Below are 24,386 nucleotides of genomic sequence, written 5' to 3'. Positions count from 1 at the left end.
AAGAGGAACCCACCAAACCCAAGAAGCTCCCCCAACCCCTCGCCCGTGGCAGAACCCACCTGGAGCGGCGGCCGGGCTCCTCCAGCTGCCGGCGCAGCGTGGCCACCAGGGCCAGGACAAGGGCCTGGAGGCAGAGCTTGCAGGGCCGGTCCCGCAGCAGCTCCAACCACCCAAACCAGAAGGAGAAACCATCAAAGATGGGAGGAAACCATCAAAAACGGGAGGAAACCATCGAAACCAAGAAGGAGCCATCAAAAATTGGAAGAAACCATGAAAATGGGAAGGAACCATGAAAATGGCATCAATGAAACCATCAAAAATGGGAAGGAACCTTCAAAATTGGGAAGGAACCATCAAAACCAAGAAGAAACCATCAAAAACAGGAGGAAACCCTCAGAAATGGGAGGAAACCATGAAAGATGGGGAGAAACCATCAAAGACAAGAGGAAACCATTGGAAATGGGAAGGAACCATCAAAGATGGGAAGGAACCATCAAAAATGAGGAGGAACCACCAAACCCAAGAAGGAACCACCAAACCCAAGAAGGAACCATCAAAACCAAGAAGGAACCATCAAAACCAAGAAGAACCCACCAAACCCAAGAGGAACCCACCAAACCCAAGAAGTTCCCCCAACCCCTCGCCCGTGGCAGAACCCACCTGGAGCGGCGGCCGGGCTCCTCCAGCTGCCGGCGCAGCGTGGCCACCAGGGCCAGGACGAGGGCCTGGAGGCAGAGCTTGCAGGGCTGGTCCCTCAGCAGCTCCTGGCGGCCCAGCAGGCGCCGCAGGTGCAGCGCCGGGAAGGGCCAGGAGCTCACCAGGTCGCCGAGGACCCGCGGCCGCCCGTCCAAGAAGGCGGCTTGGAAGAGGACGGGGTAGAGGTGGGCGGGCGGCGGCGGCAGCGGTGGCCGGGCCACCAGGCGGCGCGCGCACAGGAAGAGCAGCGAGTCGGAGTAGCCGGGCGGGAAGCGGCGCTTGGGGACGCACGGGGGGATCCTGCCGCCGCGGCCGCGCGCCGGCGCCATGGCGGCGGCGGGCGCGGCTCCGGCGGGGGAAAGCGGATTTGTCGGTGATTTATCTGTAATTTTTGCGAGATTTTTTAGTGATTTTTCACGATTTTTCGGTAAGTTTTTGGTGATTTTTGGGTTATTTTTCTGCGATTTTTCAGAGATTTTTCGGTGATTTTTCAGTGATTTATCGCGATTTTTCGGTAATTTTTCGGTGATTTTTCAGCGATTTTTGGGGGATTTTTTAGTGATTTTTCGGTGATTTTTGGCTATTTTTCGACAATTTTTCGGTGAGTTTTCAGCGATTTTTTGGTTATTTTTCTGCGATTTTTCAGAGATTTTTCTGCGATTTTTCAGAGATTTTTCGGTGATTTCTTGATGATTTTTCAGGAATTTTTGGCTATTTTTCGACAATGTTTCAGTGATTTTTCAGCGATTTTTTGGTGATTTTGCAGCAATTTTTCGGAGATTTTTCTGCGATTTTTCAGAGATTTTTCGGTGATTTTTTGATGATTTTTTGGGGATTTTTGGCTATTTTTCGAGAATTTTTCGGTGATTTTTCAACGACTTTTTGATTATTTTTCTGCGATTTTTCAGAGATTTTTCTTCGATTTTTCAGAGATTTTTCGGTGATTTTTTGATGATTTTTCAGGGATTTTTGGCTTTTTTTCGACGATTTTTTGGTGATTTTTTGATGATTTTTCGGGGATTTTTGGCTACTTTCCGACAATTTTTCAGTGATTTTTTGGAGATTTTTCAGAGATTTTTTGTTGATTTTTTGGTGATATTTAGCGATTTTTCAATGATTTTTCGGCAATTTTTTGGTGATTTTTCAGCAATTTTTCGGAGATTTTTCAGTAATTTTTTGGAGATTTGTTGGCGATTTTTTCGATGATTTTTCAGAGATTTTTGGTGATTTTTCAATGATTTTTCAGTGATTTTTTGGTGATTTTTCGGAGATTTTTCCACGATTTTTCAGCAATTTTTCAGAGATTTTTCAGCGATTTTTCAGTAATTTTTTGGAGATTTTTTGGCGATTTTTTTGAGATTTTTGGCGATTTTTCCGATGATTTTTCCGAGATTTTTCAGAGATTTTTGGCTATTTTTCGATGATTTTTCAGTGATTTTTTGGTGATTTTTCGGAGACTTTTCCGCGATTTTTCAGCAATTTTCCAGAGATTTTTCAGCAATTTTTTGGTGATTTTTCGGAGATTTTTCTGCGATTTTTCGGCAATTTTTCAGTGATTTTTTGGTAATTTTTCAGCGATTTTCCTGCGATTTTTCAGAGATTTTTCCGCAATTTTTCGGTAATTTTCCAGTGATTTTTCGGTGATTTTTCAGCGATTTTCCAGTGATTTTTCGGTAATTTTCCAGCGATTTTTTGGTGATTTTTTGGAGATTTTTCAGCGATTTTCCAGTGATTTTTTGGTGATTTTTCAGCGATTTTCCAGCGACTTTTCAGAGATTTTTCAGCAATTTTTTGGTGATTTTTCAGAGATTTTTCAGCAATTTTCCAGTGATTTTTTGGTGATTTTTCAGAGATTTTTCAGCAATTTTTCAGCGATTTTTTGGTGATTTTTCAGCGATTTTTTGGTGATTTTCCAGCGATTTTCCAGTGATTTTTCAGCGATTTTCCAGTGATTTTTTGGTGATTTTCCTGCGATTTTTCGGTAATTTTTCAGCGATTTTTTGGTAATTTTTCAGCGATTTTTTGGTGATTTTCCAGCGATTTTTTGGTGATTTTTCGGCAGTCGGCGAGGGGAGCTGCGGGAGAAGCGGGAGGTAAAGGAGAGGTTTGGGGGGTGGTGAGAGGTGAGGTGCTAAAAATTGGGTCTGGAGGGTCACCAACCCCAAAATCTGCCCAAAAAACCCAAAATCGGTTCAGGGAAACCGAAATTAGTCCAAAAAACCCAAAATCAGTTCAGGGAAACCAAAATTAGTCCAAAAAACAAAAAATGGGTTCAGGGAAACCGAAATTAGTCCAAAAAACCCAAAATCAGTTCAGGGAAAGCGAAATTAGTCCAAAAAAACCCAAAATTGGTTCAGGGAAACCGAAATTAGTCCAAAACCCCCAAAACCAGCCCAGGGACCCCAAACCTGGCCAGGGACCCCAAAACCAGTCCAAAAAATCCCAAAACCAGTTCAGGGACCCCAAAATCAGTCAAAATATCCCCAAAACCAGTCCAAAAAATCCCAAAACCAGTTCAGGGACCCCAAAATCAGTCAAAATATCCCCAAAACCAGTCCAAAAAATCCCAAAACCAGTCCGGGGACCCCAAAACCAGTTCAGGGATCACAAATCCAGCCCAGGGACCCCAAAATCAGTCAAAATATCCCCAAAACGAGTCCAAAAACCCCAAATCCAGTCCGGGGACCCCAAAACGAGTCCAAAAAACCCCAAATCCAGTCCAAGAACCCCAAAATCACTCTAAGGACCCCAAAACCAGCTCAGGGATCCCAAATCCAGGCAAGGAACCCCAAATCCAGCACAGAGACCCCAAATTCAGTCCAGGGACCCCAAAATCCTGCCCGGGACCCCAAATCCCTCCCGGGACTCCCCAAATCCAGCACAGGGACCCCAAATTCAGTCCAGGGACCCCAAAATCCCGCCCGGGACCCCCAAAATCCCCCCGGGACCCCCAAAATCCCCCCGGGATCCCCGAATCCCGCCCAGGACCCCCAAAATCATTCTAAGCACCCCAAAATCCACCCCAGGACCCCCAAAATCCCCCCGTGACCCCCAAAATCATTCTAAGGACTCCAAAATCCACCCCGGGACCCCAAAATAACCCCGGGACCCCAAAATCCCGCCCGGGACCCCCAAAATCTTCCCCGGGATCCCCAAAATCCCGCCCGGGACCCCAAAACCCACCCCGGGATCCCCAAATCCCGCCCGGGACCCCCAAATCCCGCCCGGGATCCCCAAAATCCCGCCCGGGACCCCCAAAATCCCCCCGGGACCCCCAAATCCTGCCCGGGACCCCCAAATCCCCCCCGGGATCCCCAAAATCCTGCCCGGGACCCCCAAAATCATTTTAAGGACCCCCAAATCCCCCCCGGGACCCCCAAATCCCCCCCGGGACCCCCAAATCCCGCCCGGGATCCCCAAATCCCGCCCGGGACCCCCCAAAATCCCCTCGGGACCCCCAAAATCCTCCCCGGGATCCCCAAATCCCGCCCGGGATCCCCAAATCTCCCCCGGGACCCCCCAAATCCTCCCCGGGACCCCCCAAATCCTCCCCGGGACCCCCAAAATCCCCCCCGGGATCCCCAAAATCCTGCCCGGGACCCCAAAATAACCCCGGGACCCCCAAATCCCCCCCGGGATCCCCAAATCTCGCCCGGGACCCCCAAAATCATTCTAAGGACCCCCAAATCCCCCCCAGGACCCCCAAATCCCGCCCGGGACCCCCAAAATCCCCCCGGGACCCCCAAATCTCGCCCGGGACCCCCAAAATCATTCCAAGGACCCCAAATCCCGCCCGGGATCCCCCAAATCCCGCCCGGGACCCCCCAAATCCCCCCCGGGATCCCCAAAACCCGCCCGGGATCCCCAAAATCCTCCCCGGGACCCCCAAATCCCTCCCGGGATCCCCAAAACCCGCCCGGGATCCCCAAAATCATTCTAAGGACCCCCAAATCCCCCCCAGGACCCCCAAATCCCCCCTGGGACCCCAAATCCCGCCCGGGACCCCCCAAAATCCCCTCGGGACCCCCAAAATCATTCTAAGGACCCCAAAACCCACCCCGGGACCCCCAAAACCCACCCCGGGACCCCCAAATCCCCCCCAGGACCCCCCAAAATCCCGCCCGTCCCCCCCCAGGCTCCTTCCCATCCTCCCCAACCCCCCCCGGACCCCTCCCCGACCCCCCAACCCCCCCCGGGACTCCCCAAAACCCTCCCGGGGTCCCCCAAAACCGCCGGGACCCCCCCCCGGGACCCCCCCGAACCCCCAAAGGCGGCGCGGGGCTCCCCCCAACATGGCGCCCCCCACTCACCGCCCGCCCCGTCCGTACGGCAGCGCCTCCTTCCGCGCCGCAGCCAATCAGCGCGCGGGGAGCGCCCCGGGGGCGGGGCCGCGGCACGCGATTGGCTGAGGCGGCTGTCGCTCACAGCGCAGCGCGGCGGGTGATTGGCGGCGGGGTGCGGGCGGGTTTTGGAGGGCGGCTGACGCTCATTGGTGGGTTCTGCTGTCGATCAGGGATTGCGGCGTTCCTATTGGCTGGCGCGGGGTTGGAGCGGGAGGGGCGCGTTTGGGCGGAGGCGCCGCGGAGCGCCGGCGCCAATTCCCAAAAAATGGGCGCCAATTCCCAAAAATCCGACCCGAATCCCAAAAATCCGGTCCCGAATCCCAAAAATGGGCGCCAATTCCCAAAAATCCGACCCGAATCCCAAAAATGGGCGCCAATTCCCAAAAATCCGACCCGAATCCCAAAAATCCGATCCCAAATCCCAAAAATCCAGTCCCAAATCCCAAAAATCCAGTCCCGAATCCCAAAAATGGGCGCCAATTCCCAAAAATCCGACCCGAATCCCAAAAATCCGGTCCCGAATCCCAAAAATCCGACCCGAATCCCAAAAATCCGATCCCAAATCCCAAAAGTCCGGTCCCAAATCCCAAAAATTCCGTCCCGAGTCCCAAAAATCCGATCCCGAATCCCAAAAATCCGGTCCCGAATCCCAAAAATCCTACCCGAATCCCAAAAATCCAGTCCCTAATCCCAAAAATCCAGTCCCGAATCCCAAAAATGGGCGCCAATTCCCAAAAATCCGACCCGAATCCCAAAAATCCGATCCCAAATCCCAAAAATCCGGTCCCGAATCCCAAAAATCCGATCCCGAATCCCAAACACCCGTTCCCGAATCCCAAAAATCCGGTCCCGAGTCCCAAAAATCCGATCCCGAATCCCAAAAATCCCGAATCCCAAAAATCCGACCCGAATCCCAAAAATCCCAAATCCCAAATCCCAAAAATTCCGTCCCGAGTCCCAAAAATCCGATCCCGAGTCCCAAAAATCCGATCCCGAATCCCAAAAATCCCGAATCCCAAAAATCCGATCCCGAATCCCAAAAATCCCGAATCCCAAAAAATCCGGTCCCGCATCCCAAAAATCCCAAATCCCAAAAATCCGGTCCCGAATCCCAAAAATCCCGAATCCCAAAAATCCGATCCCAAATCCCAAAAATGGGCGCCAATTCCCAAAAATCCGATCCCGAATCCCAAAAATCCGATCCCGAATCCCAAAAATCCGGTCCCGAATCCCAAAAATCCCAATTCCCAAAAATCCGATCCCGAATCCCAAAATCCAGTCCCGAATCCCAAAAATCCGGTCCCGAATCCCAAAAATCCGATCCCAATTCCCAAAAATCCGGTCCCGAATCCCAAAAATCCGATCCCAATTCCCAAAAATCCGGTCCCGAATCCCAAAAATCCGATCCCAATTCCCAAAAATCCGGTCCCGAATCCCAAAAATCCGATCCCAATTCCCAAAAATCTGGTCCCGAATCCCAAAATCCAGTCCCGAATCCCAAAAATCCGGTCCCGAATCCCAAAAATCCGATCCCAATTCCCAAAAATCTGGTCCCGAATCCCAAAAATCCCAAATCCCAAAAATCCAGTCCCGAATCCCAAAAACCCCAAATCCCGAATCCCAAAAATTCCCTCCTCCCATCCCAAATTTTCACCTCCCATCCCAAAATTCTCATCTCCCATCCCAAAAATTCCCCAAATTCCCAAAAATTCTCCAAAACCTCCCAAAAATTCTCCAAAACTTCCCAATTTCCACCTCCTCCTATCCCAAAACTTCCCAAAATTCCCCAAAATTCCCCGAAATTCCCAAAATTCCTGCTCCCACCCCAAAAATCCCCAAAAATTCCCTCCTCCCATCCCAAATTTTCTCCTCCCATCCCAAAAATCCCCAAAATTCCCCAAAACCTTCCCAAAATTCCCAAAAGATCCCAACACCTTCCAAAATTCCCCAAAAACTCCCAAAATTTCCCCCAAAATTCCCAAAAATTCCCCAAACCTCCCAAAAATTCCCCAAAATTCCCAAAATTTCCCAAAACCTCCAAAAATTCCCACTCCCATCCCAAATTTTCTCCTCCCATCCCAAAATTCCCCAAATCTCCTAAAAATTCCCCAAAATTCCTAAAAATTCCCCAAACCTCCCAAAAATTCCTAAAATTTCCCTCCTCCCATCCCAAATTTTCTCCTCCCATCCCAAAAATTATCCAAAATTCCCAAAAACTTCCCAAAAATTCCCAAAAATTCCCACTCCCATCCCAGAAATCCCCATCCTAAAAATTCCCAAATTTTCCCGCCTCCCTTCCCAAAAATTCCCCAAAATTCCCCCAAATTTCCCAAAAATTGCCTCCTTTCATCCCAAAATTTCCCCAAAATTCTCATCCCAAAAATTCCGAGAAATTCCTAAATTTTCCCTCCTCCCATCCCAAAAATTCCCAAAATAATCCCCAAAATTTCCCAACATTCCCCAAACCTCCCAAAATTCCCAAAAATTCCCCAAAATTCCCCAAAAATTCCCCAAATTTCCTCCTCCCATCCCAAAAATTCACCCAAATTCCCAAGAATTCCAAAATTCCCCAAAACCTCCCAAAAAATCCCGAATTTTCCCTCCTCCAATCCCCAAAATCCCCCAAATTCCCCAAAATTCCCAGAAATTCCCCAAAATTCCCAAATTGGGAAAATCCCGGGAAAGCCCCGGCTCTTCTCCCTGGGAATTTTCATTTTGATGAATTTTTATTTTTTAATTTTAATTTTATTTTTATTTTAATTTTTTTAGTTTTTTATTTGTTAATTTTTTATTTATTTGCATTTGTATTTGTATTTGTATTTTTTATGTTTTTTATTTTCATTTTTATATTGATTTTTTTAAAATTTTTTATTATAGTTTTTATTTTTAATTTTTATCTTTATTTTATTTTTTATTTCTTTTTTTAATTTTTACTTTTTTTTTATTATTATTTTTAATTTTTCCACTTTAATTTTTATATTTTATTTTTATTTTTAATTTTAATTTTCATTTTAATTTTAAATTTTTTCTTTTTTATTTTCATTTTTCTTTTTATCTTCATTTTTACTTTTAATTTTTTATTTTCATTTTAATTTTATTTTTATTTTTAATTTTTCATTTCAATTTTTACTTTTATTTTTAATTTTTATTTCATTTTCATTTTATTTTTAATTTTTTAATTTTTTAAATTTTTTATTTTAATTTCAATTTTAATTTTTATTTTAATTTTTATTTCATTTTCATTTTCATTTTTATTTTTAATTTTTCATTTCAATTCTTATTTTTATTTTTAATTTTTATTTCATTTTCATTTTTGTTTTTATTATTAAGTTTTCATTTTGATTTTTATTTAATTTTTATTTTTAATTTTATTTTTATTTTTAATTTTTCATTTTTATTTTATATTTTTATTTCATTTTCATTTTTAGTTTTTAATTTTTAATTTTTAATTTCTATTTTATTATTTTTATTTTTATTTTTTTAATTTTTATTTTTATTTTTAATTCCATTTCCATTTTAATTTCACTTTAATTCCCATTTTTATTCACTTTTATTCCATTTCTCCACAATAAATAAACCCCGGGCGCTAAAAAAACCCAAAATTAACCAAAAACCCCAAAATTCAACCCAAAACAACCCCCAAACCCCAAAATTCACCCCAAAATTAACCAAAACCCCCAAAATTCACCCAAAAAAACCCAAATTTCACCCAAAATTCACCCCAAAAAACCCCAAAATTCACCCAAAATTCACCCCAAAAAAACCCCAAAATTAATCCAAAAACCCCCAAAATTAACCCAAAAACCCAAATTTCACCCAAAATTCACCCCGAAAAACCACAAAATTCTCCCCGAAAAAACCCCAAATTTCACCCAAAATTCACCAAAAAACCCCCAAAATTAACCCAAAAAAACCCCCAAAATTAACCCAAAATTCACCAAAAAATCCCAAATTTCACCCAAAATTCACCCCGAAAAACCCCAAAATTCACCCCAAATTCACCAAAAAACCCCAAATTTCACCCAAAAAACCCCCAAAATTCACCCAAAATTCACCCCGAAAAACCCCAAAATTCACCCAAAATTCACCCAAAATTCACCAAAAAATCCTGAAATTCACCCAAAATTCATCCAAAAAACCCCAAAATTCACCCCAAAAAACCCCAAAATTCACCCCAAATTCACCAAAAAACCCAAATTTCACCCAAAATTCACCCCGAAAAACCCCATAATTCACCCAAAAAAACCCCCAAAATTAACCCAAAAAAACCCCAAATTCACCCAAAATTCACCCAAAATTCACCCAAAAATTCACTCCGAAAAACCCCAAAATTCACCTGAAAAAAACCCAAAATTAACCCAAAATTAACCCAAAATTCACCAAAAAACTCTGAAATTCACCCAAAATTCATCCAAAAAACCCCGAAATTCACCCAAAATTCACCAAAAAACCCAAATTTCACCCAAAACCCCCCCAAAATTCACCCAAAATTCACCCCAAATTCACCCCGAAAAACCCCAAAATTCACCCAAAATTCACCAAAAACCCCCCAAAATAGACTCAAAAAAACCCCAAATTTCACCCAAAAAAACCCAAAATTCACCCAAAATTCACCAAAAAACCCTGAAATTCACCCAAAATTCATCCAAGAAAGCCCAAAATTCACCCAAAAACCCCAAATTTCACCCAAAATTCACCCCAAAAAACCCCAAAATTCACCCAAAAAACCCCAAAATTCACCCAAAATTCACCCAAAATTCACCCGAAAAACCCCAAAATTCACCCAAAATTCACCAAAAACCCCAAATTTCACCCAAAATTCCCAAAATTCACCAAAAAAACCCAAAATCCCCAAAATTCCCCCAAACCCGCAGGAGGGCGGCCATTCATTAAGCGTCCATTCATTAATTAATTTATTCATTCATTAATTCATTCATTAACAATTAACGGGGCCTGGCAGTGAGCGGAGCTGGGGGGGGCCCCAAAACCCCAAATTTGGGGACCCCGATTTGGGGACCCCCACCCAAATTTGGGGACCCCCACCCAAATTTGGGGAATCCCACCCAAAATTTGGGGACCCCAATTTTGGGACCCCCACCCAAAATTTGGGGACCCCCTCCTTGGTGACCTCCTCCATTTTGGGGACCTCCCAAATTTGGGGACCCCCACCCAAATTTTGGGGACCCCAGTTTTGGAACCCCCACCCAAATTTGGGGACCCCCACCCAAATTTTGGGGACCCCATTTTGGGGACCCCCACCCAAATTTTGGGACCCCAATTTTGGGACCCCCACCCAAATTTTGGGGACCCCCACCTTGGTCACCTCCTCCATTTTGGGAACCCCACCCAAATTTGGGGACCCCCACCCAAAATTTTGGGACCCCAATTTTGGGACCCCCACTCAAAATTTGGGGATCCCACCCAAAATTTGGGACCCCAATTTTGGGACCCCCACCCCAATTTTGGGACCCCCTCCTTGGTCACCTCCTCCATTTTGGGAACCCCAATTTTGGGACCCCCACTCAAATTTGGGGACCCCACCCCAATTTTGGGGACCCCCCTCCCAAATTTAGGGACTCCCACCCAAAATTTTGGGACCCCAATTTTGGGACCCCCACCCAAATTTTGGGGACCCCCACCTTGATGACCTCCTCCATTTTGGGAACCACAAATTTGGGGACCCCCACCCAAATTTTGGGGACCCTAATTTTGGGGACCCCCACCCAAATTTGGGGACCCGCTCCTGGGTGACCTCCTCCATTTTGGGAACCCCAAATTTGGGGACCCCCACCCAAATTTGGGGACCCCCACCTTGGTCACTTCCTCCATTTTGGGACTCCCACCCAAAATTTGGGGACCCCCCCACCCAAATTTTGGGGACCCCAATTTTGGGACCCCCACCCAAATTTGGGGACCGCCACCCAAAATTTTGGGGACCCCCACCCAAATTTGGGGACCCCCACCCAAATTTTGGGGACCCCAATTTTGGGGACCCCAATTTTGGGGACCTCCCAATTTTGGGACCCCCACCCAAATTGTGGGACCCCCACCCAAATTGTGGGACCCCCACCCAAATTTTGGGGACCCCATTTTGGGGACTCCCACCCAAATTTTGGGGACCCCCACCTTGGTGACCTCCTCCATTTTGGGAACCCCATTTTTGGGGACCCCCACCCAAATTTTGGGGACCCAAATTTTTGGGACCCCCACCCAAATTTGAGGACCCCATTTTGGGGACATCACCCATGGGACCCCATTTTTGGGGACCCCCCACCCCAATTTTGGGACCCCCAAATTTTGGGACCATCCCCACCTTGGTGACCCCAAATTTTGAGGACCCCAATCTCATTTTGGGGACCCCCACCCCAAATTTTGGGGACCCCATTTTGGGGACCTCCCAATTTTAGGGACTCCCCCAAATTTGGGGACCCCCACCTTGGTGATCCCAATTTTGGGACCCCCCCAGATTTTGGGGACCCCCCAATTTTGGGGACCTTCTCCAATTTTGGGGATCCCCACCTTAATTTGGGACCCCCCAAATTTTGGGGTCTCCAAGGTGAGACCTGGAGAACTTTGGGGCCACCAAGGTGGGACCTGGAGAACTTTGGGGTCTCCAAGGTGGGACCTGGAGGAGATGGTGGCCACCAAGGTGGGACCTGGAGAACTTTGGGGGGACCAAGGTGGCACCTGGAGAACTTTGGGGTGACCAGGGTGGGACCTGGAGAACTTTGGGGTCTCCAAGGTGGCACCTGGAGAACTTTGGGGTCTCCAAGGTGGCACCTGGAGAACTTTGGGGGGACCAAGGTGGGACCTGGAGAACTTTGGGGAGACCAAGGTGGGACCTGGAGAACTTTGGGGTGACCAAGGTGGCACCTGGAGAACTTTGGGGTCTCCAAGGTGGCACCTGGAGAACTTTGGGGCCACCAAGGTGGGACCTGGAGAACTTTGGGTTGACCAAGGTGGGACCTGGAGAAGATGGTGGCCACCAAGGTGGTCCAGGAGGGTCCAGCTGAGCTGTCCCAGGTGGGTTTTGAGGACCTGGAGGAGCTGGTGGGGTTCAGGAGAAGACCTCGGCCACCCAGAGCGTTGGGCAGGAGCTGGAGAAGGTCAAGGCCACCAAAACAGGTCCAGGAGAAGCTGAGGGAGATGCTGAGGACCAGGATGGGGCCAGGAGGACCAGGAGGAGATGGAGGAACCCAGGAGAACCAGGAGATGATGGTGGACCCCAAGATGGGTCCTGAAGGACCAGGAGAAGGTGGTGGACCCCAAAATTGCTCCAGGAGTTGATGGTGGACACCAACATGGACCCAGGAGAAGCAGGAGGAGATGGTGGAACTCAAGATGGACCCAGGAGATCATGGTGGACACCAAGATGGACCCCAGGAGGACCAGGAGAAGATGGTGGACCCCAAGCCAGGTCCTGTAGGACCAGGAGTCCATGGTGGACCCCATGGAGATCCAGGAGAAGATGATGGACCTCAAGATGGACCCAGGAGATCCAGAAGGAGAAGATGGACCCCATGATGGACCCCATGGAGATCCAGGAGATGATGGACACCAAGATGGACCCCGTGAAGATCCAGAAGGAGACGGGAGCTCCTGGAGGTCCACCAGGGCCGGGCAGACCCTGGTGAGGAGCTCCTGGAACAGCTCCTGGTGGTGCCACCCACGCGTGGGACAGGATGGACAATCGGCCACCAGCACCCACCCTGGCCACCACCACATGGTACCTCCATGAGAATCTCCATGAGGATCTCCATGAGGACCTCCATGAGGATCTCCATGGTGACCTCCATGAGAACCTCCATGAGGATCTCCATGGTGACCTCCATGGTGACCTCCATGAGGATCTCCATGGTGACCTCCATGAGGATCTCCATGGTGACCTTCATGAGGATCTCCATGGTGACCTCCATGAGAACCTCCATGAGGATCTCCATGAGAACCTCCATGAGGATCTCCATGGTGACCTCCATGAGAACCTCCATGAGGATCTCCATGGTGACCTCCATGAGGATCTCCATGGTGACCTCCATGAGAACCTCCATGAGGATCTCCATGAGGACCTCCATGAGGATCTCCATGGTGACCTCCATGAGAACCTCCATGAGGATCTCCATGGTGACCTCCATGAGAACCTCCATGAGGATCTCCATGGTGACCTCCATGGTGACCTCCATGAGGATCTCCATGGTGACCTCCATGAGGATCTCCATGGTGACCTTCATGAGGATCTCCATGGTGACCTCCATGAGAACCTCCATGAGGATCTCCATGAGAACCTCCATGAGGATCTCCATGGTGACCTCCATGAGAACCTCCATGAGGATCTCCATGGTGACCTCCATGAGGATCTCCATGGTGACCTCCATGAGAACCTCCATGAGGATCTCCATGAGGACCTCCATGAGGATCTCCATGGTGACCTCCATGAGAACCTCCATGAGGATCTCCATGGTGACCTCCATGAGAATCTCCATGAGGATCTCCATGGTGACCTCCATGAGGATCTCCATGGTGACCTCCATGAGGATCTCCATGGTGACCTCCATGAGAATCTCCATGAGGATCTCCATGAGGACCTCCATGAGGATCTCCATGGTGACCTCCATGAGAACCTCCATGAGGATCTCCATGGTGACCTCCATGGTGACCTCCATGAGGATCTCCATGGTGACCTCCATGAGGATCTCCATGGTGACCTCCATGGTGACCTCCATGAGGATCTCCATGGTGACCTCCATGAGGATCTCCATGGTGACCTCCATGAGAATCTCCATGAGGACCTCCATGGTGACCTCCATGAGGATCTCCATGGTGACCTCCATGAGAATCTCCATGAGGACCTCCAGGTCCCCTCCCCGGTGCTGAGATCACTGTGGTCCTCTGGTGTCCACCCAACCTTCTCCAACCTCCCCAAGTCCATGGAGACCTCCTGGAGCTGAGATGTTCCTCGTGTCGCCCCCAGGAGGAACCGGCCGGGGACACGGCCAGAAGGTCGGGATGGACCTCCAGGACTTCTCCTTGCCCAGGTGGGAAGGGGTGGAGACAATCCCGCTCCTGGTGGAGATGGAGATGACGGCGTGGAGAAGCTGGAGAAGCTCAGGGAGCTCCTGGGTCCTGGTGGAGATGGAGCCCACCATGAGGTGAGGAACCTCATGGACCTCCAGGCTCTTGGTGGACACGGATCTTCAGGTTCCTGGAGGACACGGATCTCCAGGTTCCTGGTGAAGAACCTCACAGATCTCCAGCTTCCTGGTGGACACGGATCTCCAGGTTCCTGGTGGAGAACCTCATGGACCTCCAGGTTCCTGGTGGAGAACCTCATGGATCTCCAAGTTCTTGTGAAGATGGATCCCACCAAGTGGTGAAGAACCTCATGAACCTCCAGGTTCCTGGTGGAGAACCCCATGGATCTCCAGCTTCCTGGTGGACATGGATCTCCATGTTCCTGGTGGAGAACCCCATGGATCTCCAGCTTCCTGGTGGACACGGATCTCCATCTTCCTGGTGGAGAACCCCACGGACCTCCAGGCTCCTGGAGGAGCTCTGTGTCCCCGCCCGGTGGCCGCTAGAGGACGCCCTCCATGAAGCTGGTGTCCAGGTGCTGGATGAGGACCCTGATGAAGGACATCTCCTTGCGCGTGTTCTCGAAGATGACGCGCGGCTCCTCGGAGCGGCACCGGAGGCAGTTGGGCGCCATCACCATGGCCAGGTTGTTGATGTCCATCTTGGTCACCGCCACGTTGGCCGGCTGCACGAAGACCTGGTGGGAGGAGAAACGAGGAGGTCAAGGCTGGTGGGACTCCGTGGTGACCTCGAGGAACATCTCAAGAGAAGGAACCAGGAGAAACCACGAAGCCATGGGGTGGGAAAAGGGAAAATGGAGGTTCTGGGGGTGGTGGGACTCCATAATGACCTCGAGGAACATCTCAAGAGAAGGACCAGGAGTCACCAGAAACACCAAGGAGGAAGATGGAGGTTCTGGGGTTGGTGGGATTCCATGGTGACCTTGAGGAACCCAAAGTCACGTCAGGAGAAGGACCAGGAGCACCAACCCATGGGGAGGGAAAGGGAAAATGGAGGTTCTGGGGGTGGTGGGACTCCATAACGACCTCGAGGAACCCAAAACCTCCTCAGAATCCACCCGGAGCACCAACCCATGGGATGTAAAGACTAAAATCGAGGTTCTGCTGCTGGTGGAACTCCATAACGACCTCGAGGAACCCAAAACCTCCTCAGAATCCACCAGGAGCACCAACCCATGGGGTGTAAGGAGGAACATGGAGGTTCTGAGGTTGGTGGGACTCCATAACGACCTCAAGGAACCCAGGAATAGGAACATGGAGGTTCTGAGGTTGGTGGGACTCCATAACGACCTCAAGGAACCCAGGAATAGGAACATGGAGGTTCTGAGGTTGGTGGGACTCCATAACGACCTCGAGGAACCCGTAACCCCCTCGGGAGGAGCTCTCGGCGCCGGGGGCGGCCCGGCGGTGGCCACCAGGAGATACCTGCAGGAAGCGGATGAGGTAGCACAGCACCATCCTGTTGAGGCGGGGCAGCGCGTGGACCACGGCGACGGCGGCCACCGGGTCCTCGTAGCTGGAGATGCTCCGCTCGTAGAACTCGTGCGGGATCAGCGGCTCCTCCAGCTCGCGGTACCAGAGCTTCAGCAGCGACGCTGCCGGGACAAGGACAACCTCAGGAGATGACACGTCCCACCCCCGTGGACCTCCCCGAGCCCACCCCGACGTCGGCCGCGATGTCCTACCGGGGACGTGCGGGTCCTCCAGGCCGGTGGGGATCTTCCACTGGTCCACCTGGAGCTTCAGGGCGTTGACCTCGTCGATGTCGCCGGGGACCCTGAGGGGGAGGACAGGAGGTGGTGGCCAGGTGACCTCCAGGGGACGTCAGATGGGCGTGGAGATGGTTGGTGGGACCGAGATGTCCTGGGGGACACCGTGGAGGAACCTCCATGGTCTTGGAGATGTTCTAAGAGCTTGGGGCCACCAAAAGCCCACCATGATGGTGGTGGCCACCATGGAGGAACCTTCATGATCTTGGAGATGTTTTGGTGCCACCAAAAGTCCACCATGACTGTGGTGACCACCATGGCCATGGAGCAAGGAGCAATTGAAGGGACCTTCTGGATGGTGACTCCGGTGACCACCATGGAGGAGCCTCCATGGCCTTGGTGATGTTCTGGTGCCACCAAGGCCTCACCGTAAGTGTGGTGGCCACCATGGAGGAACCTCCATGGCCTTGGACCAAGGAGAGGCTGGTGGGACCCACTGGATGGTGCCACCAAGACCTCACCATGAATCTGGTGGCCACCATGGAGAAACCCCCATGGACCTGGAGATGTTTTGGTGCCACCAAGACCTCACCATGATTCTGGTGACCACCGTGGAGAAACCTCCATGGCCTTGGAGATGTTTTGGTGCCATCAAACCCCACCACGACTCTGGTGTCCACCATGGAGAAACCTCCATCCCTTGGACCAAGGAGAAGCTGGGAAGATCCACCAGGTTGGTGCCACCAAGATCTCACCATGGCTGTGGTGGCCACCTTGGAGAAACCCCTCATTGAACAGGAGAAGTTGAAGGAACCTTCTGGATGGTGCCACCATGACTCTGGTGACCACCATGGAGAAACCTCCACGCCCTTGGAGCTGTTCTGGTGCCACCAAGACCTCACCATGATCATGGTGACCACCATGGAGGAACCTCCATGACCTTGGAGCTGTTCTGGTGCCACCAAGACCTCACCATGATCATGGTGACCACCATGGAGGAACCTCCATGACCTTGGAGATGTTTTGGTGCCACCAAACTCCACCACACCTCTGGTGTCCACCACGAAGAACCCCAACCCCTTGAAGAACCCACCAGAGCAGAAGATCCCCCAAAGCCAAACCCTTCCCGTTTCCATCCAACCCTGAGGAGAACCTCCAGCCCACCACCTCCGGAGGTCCACGCCGGGGTGGGGTGGCCTTACCGGAAGATGCCCTCGGTCTGGTCGCCGTTGAGGGCCAGGACCTCCTCGGAGAGGCGGGTCTGGACCCAGGGCAGCTGCCGCTCGGGGAAGAGGTCCTTCTGCATGGCCACGATCTCCTGCAGCGAGCTGCCGAACATGGACGGCTTGAAGACCACGTTCTTGGCGTGACGGATCTCCTCCAGGTTCGGCTTCTTCAGGCCCTGAGGGGACAACCGGGGGTCACCGCGGGGGTTCCTGGGGTGGGATGGTGGGGTGGAGGTGGTGGGGTCAAGGGGTTTCTCCAGGGTTGGATCCATCAATGGATCCATCAACCAACCATGGATCCACCATCCATGGACCATCCATGGATCCACCATCCAACCATGGATTCACCCATGGACCATCCATGGATCCACCATCCAACCATGGATTCACCCATGGACCATCCATGGATCCACCATCCATCCATGGACCATCAATGGACCATCCATGGATCCACCATCCATCCATGGACCATCAATGGACCATCCATGGATCCACCATCCATCCATGGACCATCCATGGATCCATCATCCATCCATGTACCATCCATGGACCATATATGGACCATCATCCAACCATGGATCCACCATCCATCCATTCTCCAGCCACCATCTTGACTCAGAAGTGGACCCCACTTGGTTCTTGGTGGCTCCATGACCACCCTGAAGGTTCTCCACCGATGGGTTTTGCCGGGAGAAGAACGAGCCACCGCTCCGGGACGCTTCTGGATAGAGGAACGTCGGCGTTTGGCTTCCTGAAGGTCTCCAGGAGATCCTTAGGAGGTTCCCAGGAGGTCACTCCCCATCAGGTTTTCAGAAGGTCTCCAGAAGTTCCTCAGAGCTCCCAGGAGGTCACTCCCCATCAGGTTTCCAGAAGGTCTCCAGAAGTTCCTTAGGAAGTTCCCAAGAGGTCTCCAGAGAGTTTCCAGAAGGTCTCCAGAAGATCACCAGATGGTCACTGGAATGTCTTCAGAAAGTCCCCAGAAAATCCCCAAAAGTTTTCCAGAAGGTCTCCAGTAGGTCTCCAGAAGATCCCCAGATGATCTCCTTAGGAGATCCCCAAAAGATCTCCAAAAGGTCTCCAAAAGGTCTCCAGAAGGTCTTCAGAAGGTCCTCTAAAAGATCTCCACATGAAGATCTCCTTAGAAGATCCCCAGAAAATCTCAAAAGTTCTTCAGAAGTTCTCCAGAAGTTCTCCAGAACTTCTCCAGAAGTTCTTCATAAGATCTCCATAGAAAATCCCCAGAAAATCTCCAAAACGTCTCCAGAAGGTCTTCAGAAGGTTCCCAGAAGGTCCCCGAAAGGTCTTCACAAGGTTCTCAAAAGTTCTCCAGAAAATTTCCAGAAGTTCTCCAGAAGTTCTCCAGAAGTTCTCCAGAAGATCCTTCAAAGCTTCCCAGAAGTTCTCCTGAAGGTCTTCAGAAGATCCCCAGATGAAGATCTCCTTAGGAGATCCCCAGAAAATCTCCAGAAGGTCTCCAGACGTTCTCCAGAAGTTCTCCAGAAGATCCTTCAAAGCTTCCCAAAAGTTCTCCAGAAGCTCCTCAGAAGATCTCCACATGAAGAATCTCCTTAGAAGATCCCCAGGAACTCTCCAGATGTTCTCCAGAAGTTCTCCAGAAGATCCCTCAAAACCTCCCAGAACTTCTCCAGAAGCTCCTCAGAAGATCTCCACATGAAGATCTCCTTAGTAGATCCCCAGGAACTCTCCAGATGTTCTCCAGATGTTCTCCAGCAGTTCTCCAGAAGATCCCTCAAATCCTCCCAGAACTTCTCCAGAAGCTCCTCAGAAGATCTCCACATGAAGATCTCCTTAGAAGATCCCCAGGAACTCTCCAGATGTTCTCCAGAAGTTCTCCAGAAGATCCCTCAAATCCTCCCAGAACTTCTCCAGAAGCTCCTCAGAAGATCTCCACATGAAGACCTCCTGGTGTCCAGCAGAACTTCTCCAGACCTTCTCCTCACCTCCCCCACCTCCCCCCTCCCTCCTCCAGCCCCGTCCCCAAGCCCAGGAGCTCCCGGTGGGACCCTGGTGGGAGGGGACCTCCTTGTCCACCCCGTGCCACCCCACCCCAGGCGCGTGGTACCTTCTTGGCCCCGGTCAGCGCCGCCTTCTGCAGTTTGCTGTAGCAGTAACGGGCGTAGGTGCTGATGGCCACCCCTGCAAGAGAGGAGACGCCGGCTGGTGGGATGTCTTCTCCAGGGGGGTGGGGTGGGACCTGCAGGGGGGTGGGGTGGGACCTCCAGGAGGGTGGGATGGGACCTCAAACATGGTGAGATGGAACCTCCAAGGATGGTGAGATGTCACCTCAAACATGGTGAGATGGAACCTCAAAGATGGTGAGATGCCACCTCAAACATGGTGAGATGGGACATCAAACATGGTGAGATGGAACCTCCAAGGATGGTGAGATGCCACCTCAAACATGGTGAGATGGAACCTCCAAAGATGGTGAGATGGAACCTCAAACATGGTGAGATGGAACCTCCAGGGTGGGGGGATGGAACCTCCTGGAGGGTGGGATGGAACCTCCAGGGTGGAATGTCTTCTCCAGGGGGATGGGATGGGACCTCAAACATGGTGAGATGGGACATCAAACATGGTGAGATGGAACCTCCAAGGATGGTGAGATGCCACCTCAAACATGGTGGGATGGAACCTCCAGGGTGGGATGTCTTCTCCAGGGGGGTGGGATGGGACCTCAAACATGGTGAGATGGGACATCAAACATGGTGAGATGGAACCTCAAAAGATGCTGAGATGCCACCTCAAAGATGGTGAGATGGAACCTCCAAGGATGGTGAGATGCCCCCTCCAGGTTGGTGAGATGGAACCTTCAGGGTGGTGGGATGGAACCTCAAAGATGGTGGGATGGGACCTCAAACATGGTGAGATGGAACCTCAAATATGGTGAGATGTCACCTCCAAGGATGGTGGGATGGAACCTCCAAGGATGGTGAGATGGGACCTCCAGGGTGGTGGGATGGGACCTCCAAAGATGCTGAGATGCCACCTCAAACATGGTGAGATGCCACCTCCAAGATGGTGGGATGGGACCTCCAGGATGGTCACATGGAACCTCAAACATGTTGAGATGCCACCTCAAAGATGGTGGGATGTCACCTCCAGGAGGGTGGGATGGGACCTCCAGGGTGCTGGGATGGGACCTCCAGGGTGGTGAGTTGTCACCTCCAGGATGTTGGGACCTTCTGGACCATCCCAGAAGAAGCCCTGAGGACCTGATGGAACCTTCTGGACCATCCCAGAAGAAGCCTGGGAGACCTGGTGGGACTTTCTGCATCATTCCCAGAGCCTTGGGGACCTGGTGGAACCTTCTGGACCATCCCAGGAGAAGCCCCGAGGACCTGGTGGAACCTTCTGGACCATCCCCAGGAGAAGCTCTGGGACCTGGTGGAACCTTCTGGACCACCCTAGAAGCTCAAGAGACCTGGTGGAACCTTCTGGACCATCCCGGAAGAAGCTCTGGGTTCTGGTGGGTTCTGGTGGGTTCTGGTGAGGATCTGGTGGGATCTGCTGGACCTTGGTGGGTTCTGGTGGGTTCTGGTGGGGTTTGGTGGACTTTTGTGGGTTCTGGTGAGGATCTCGTGGGGTTTGGTGGGGTTTGGTGGGATCTGGTGGGGTTTGGTGGGATCTGCTGGACTTTGGCGGGACCTGCTGGACTTTGATGGGACCTGGTGAGGATCTGCTGGACTTTGGTGGGACCTGCTGGACTTTGGTGGGACCTGGTGAGGATCTGCTGGACTTTGGTGGGTTCTGGTGAGGATCTGCTGGACTTTGGTGGGTTCTGGTGGACTTTGGTGGGACCTGGTGAGGATCTGCTGGACTTTGGTGGGACCTGCTGGACTTTGGTGGGACCTGGTGAGGATCTGCTGGACTTTGGTGGGACCTGGTGAGGATCTCGTGGAGTTTGGTGGGGTTTGGTGGGATCTGCTGGACTTTGGTGGGACCTGCTGGACTTTGGTGGGACCTGGTGAGGATCTGCTGGACTTTGGTGGGTTCTGGTGAGGTTCTCGTGGAGTTTGGTGGGGTTTGGTGGGATCTGCTGGACTTTGGTGGGACCTGGTGAGGTTCTCGTGGAGTTTGGTGGGGTTTGGTGGGATCTGCTGGACTTTGGTGGGTTCTGGTGGACTTTGGTGGGTTCTGGTGGGACCTGAGGAGGTTCTGGAGGACTTTGGTGGTTCCTGGTGGTTCCTGGTGGGACCTCACGCTTGGAGCTCCTGGAGCTCCCCAGGACCCCCGAATCTCCCCCGGCCCCGTTAATTGCGCTCATTAATCCCATTAATTAATCCCATTGATTAATTCCAACAATTAATTCCATTAATTAATGCCATTAATGAATTTGATCCATGTGATTAATTGGATTAATCTGATTATTAATTTCTACCACTCCAATAATATGAATCCCATGAATTCTATATAATTAATGTAAAAAATTTAAAAATTTAAAAATTAATTAATTTAAAAAAGTAATTAATAAATGAATAATTTTCTATACTTATTTACTAAATTAATAAAATCTAAATTATTTCAATAAATGCGATTTCCTTAATTACATTAAATGGATAGGTTTATAAATAGTATTAATAATAGAATAATTTCTAATTAATGTTAAAGTTATTTATACAATTATACATTCATCATTATTAATAGTTTTAAATAATTATTACCATTATTAATTTAGAATTAATAATTGACATCATCACTTATTTTAGGGAATTTTATCGATTCAATTAATTATTAAATTAATTCTATTAATTCAACGAGCTAGAGTTATTTAAAGAATTATAAATTAATTCTGTTAATTGAATAAATGATAGCAATTGTTATATTAATTATATAATAAATATATTAACAATAGTAATTAAACTATTTACACTCCAATACTAATATGAACATTAATTAATAATGATATTAATACTACCCCTATTACATAAATGACTCCAGCTCTATCTCCCCCTATTAATTAGCCTAATTAATCTAATAATATTAGTAATAATAGTGCTGTCAACACAATACCGATATTAATATTAATATTAATGTTAATATAATTACCACTATTAATAAATAATATATAATTAACTATATTAATATCAATATTAATATCAATATTAATATCAATATTAATATTAATATTAATATTAATATTAATGTCAATATTATTATTAATGTCAGTATTATTATTGTCAATATTATTATTAATGTCAATATTAACATTAATTCATCATATATATAATTAATTATCTTAATAGTAATAGTAATTCATCATATATATAATTAATTATCTTAATATTAATATTATATTAATATTATTATTATTATTAATAATAATACTACATAAATTACTCCAGTTCTATCTCACCCCTATTAATTACCCTAATTAATCAAATAATATTAATACTAATAGTGCTGGCATTACCAACACCAACACCAATACCAATACCAATACCAACACCAATACCAATACCAATACCAATACCAATTCTAACATTAATTAATACTGTATACTTATGAATATTAATATTACTAATACTACATAAATGACCCCAGCTCTATCTCACGCCTATTAATTACCCTAATTAATCTAATAATATTAATACTAATAGTGCTGGCATTACCAACACCAATACCAATACCAATACCAATGTTAACATTAATTAATACTATATACTTATTAATATTAATAATACTAATACTACATAAATGACCCCAGCTGTATCTCACCCCTATTAATTACCCTAATTAATCAAATAATATTAATACAAATAGTGCTGGCAATACCAATACCAATACCAATACCAATACCAAGTTTAACATTAATTAATACTATATACTTATTAATATTAACATTAATGATACTAATACTACATGAATGACTACAGCTCTATCTCACCCCTATTAATTACCCTAATTAATCAAATAATATTAATACTAATAGTGCTGCCATTACAATACTAACACCAATACCAATACCAACACCAACACCAATACCAATACCAAGTTTAACATTAATTAATACTATATACTTATTAACATTAATAGTACTACATAAATGACCCCAGCTGTATCTCACCCCTATTAATTACCCTAATTAATCAAATAATATTAATACTAATAGTGCCGCCATTACCAACACCAACACCAATACCAATACCAACACCAATACCAATACCAATACCAAGTTTAACATTAATTAATACTATATACTTATTAACATTAATAGTACTACATAAATGACCCCAGCTGTATCTCACCCCTCCTAATTACCCTAATTAATCAAATAATATTAATACTAATAGTGCTGCCATTACAATACCAACACCAACACCAACACCAATACCAATACCAATGTTAACATTAATTAATACTATATACTTATTAATATTAATATTACTAATACTGCATAAATGACCCCAGCTGTATCTCACCCCTATTAATTACCCTAATTAATCAAATAATATTAATACTAATAGTGCTGCCATTCCCAACACCAACACCAACACCAATACCAATATCAATTTTAACATTAATTAATACTATATACTTATTAATATTAATATTACTAATACTACATAAATGACCCCAGCTGTATCTCACCCCTATTAATTACCCTAATTAATCAAATAATATTAATACTAATAGTGCTGCCATTACAATACCAACACCAACACCAACACCAATACCAAGTTTAACATTAATTAATACTATATACTTATTAACATTACTAATACTACATAAATGACCCCAGCTGTATCTCACCCCTATTAATTACCCTAATTAATCAAACAATATTAATACAAATAGCGCTGCCATTCCCAACACCAACACCAACACCAATACCAATATCAATGTTAACATTAATTAATACTATATACTTATGAATATTAATATTACTAATACTACATAAATGACCCCAGCTGTATCTCACCCCTATTAATTACCCTAATTAATCAAATAATATTAATACTAATAGTGCTGCCATTCCCAACACCAACACCAACACCAATACCAATACCAATTTTAACATTAATTAATACTATATACTTATTAACATTAATAAAACTACATAAATGACCCCAGCTGTATCTCACCCCTATTAATTACCCTAATTAATCAAACAATATTAATACTAATAGCGCTGCCATTCCCAACACCAACACCAACACCAATATTAATAATACAGAACGATTAGTGATATTAATTCTACTACTACACGAGTGCGGCCAGCTGCACGTGCCGCGCGGGGTGCCCCAATTAGTGAGGCAGTTAATTAGTTAATGAGCTAACGAGGCGCCCGCTGCGCCCTAC

At 47.8% G+C, this 24,386-nt stretch overlaps 3 protein-coding genes across 6 annotated transcripts in view; all 3 read right to left on the bottom strand.

Moving 5' to 3' along the window:
* Positions 1-471: 471 nt before the first annotated feature.
* Positions 472-9,800, bottom strand: LOC146768505 (leucine-rich repeat-containing protein 14-like). 2 transcript variants are annotated; one of them, XM_085572701.1, is made up of 2 exons: positions 4,959-5,016; positions 472-2,771 (listed from the first exon to the last, which is right to left on the bottom strand). In XM_085572701.1, the coding sequence occupies exon 2, from the start codon at positions 1,023-1,025 to the stop codon at positions 474-476; it is 552 nt and encodes a 183-aa protein (XP_085428827.1). In that variant the 5' UTR covers positions 1,026-2,771; positions 4,959-5,016; the 3' UTR covers positions 472-473. The 2 variants fall into 2 exon arrangements, 1 of the variants encoding a protein (XP_085428827.1); XR_014953174.1 differs by having other exon boundaries at positions 1,204-2,771; positions 5,007-9,800.
* A 4,086-nt stretch (positions 9,801-13,886) lies between these two features.
* The window catches only part of ARHGAP39 (Rho GTPase activating protein 39), a 98,497-nt gene continuing 87,997 nt past the window's right edge, over positions 13,887-24,386 (bottom strand). For 2 of the 3 annotated variants that reach the window (XM_085572678.1, XM_077781746.2), the window contains exons 7-11: positions 19,147-19,220; positions 17,040-17,239; positions 15,814-15,905; positions 15,554-15,723; positions 13,887-14,805 (exon numbers count right to left, since the gene is read on the bottom strand). In XM_085572678.1, coding sequence (XP_085428804.1) covers positions 14,611-14,805; positions 15,554-15,723; positions 15,814-15,905; positions 17,040-17,239; positions 19,147-19,220 — 731 coding nt within the window. In that variant the 3' untranslated portion in view covers positions 13,887-14,610. The remainder of the gene's footprint in view (positions 14,806-15,553; positions 15,724-15,813; positions 15,906-17,039; positions 17,240-19,146; positions 19,221-24,386) is intronic. The other variant, XM_077781744.2, reaches the window with a different exon arrangement.
* Positions 19,242-24,356, bottom strand: LOC146768504 (uncharacterized). The gene is made up of 2 exons (XM_085572682.1): positions 21,029-24,356; positions 19,242-20,967 (listed from the first exon to the last, which is right to left on the bottom strand). The coding sequence occupies exons 1-2, from the start codon at positions 21,358-21,360 to the stop codon at positions 20,361-20,363; spliced, it is 939 nt and encodes a 312-aa protein (XP_085428808.1). The 5' UTR covers positions 21,361-24,356; the 3' UTR covers positions 19,242-20,360.

Source organism: Lonchura striata, chromosome 2 (assembly GCF_050655825.1).
Source record: "Lonchura striata isolate lonStrDom1 chromosome 2, ASM5065582v1, whole genome shotgun sequence".
Taxonomy (NCBI): Eukaryota; Metazoa; Chordata; class Aves; order Passeriformes; family Estrildidae; genus Lonchura; species Lonchura striata.
This window is presented reverse-complemented; position numbering and strand designations above follow the sequence as displayed.

Bases quoted from the DNA above. Each gene is read 5' to 3' on its own strand.
- LOC146768505 (XM_085572701.1), bottom strand. From the start codon at position 1,025: ATGGCGCCGGCGCGCGGCCGCGGCGGCAGGATCCCCCCGTGCGTCCCC.
- LOC146768504 (XM_085572682.1), bottom strand. From the start codon at position 21,360: ATGGGATTAATGAGCGCAATTAACGGGGCCGGGGGAGATTCGGGGGTC. The intron at 20,968-21,028 runs GTCCCACCAAAG...GATCCTCACCAG, and splicing joins GTCCCACCAAAGTCCAGCAG to GTCCCACCAAAGTCCAGCAG.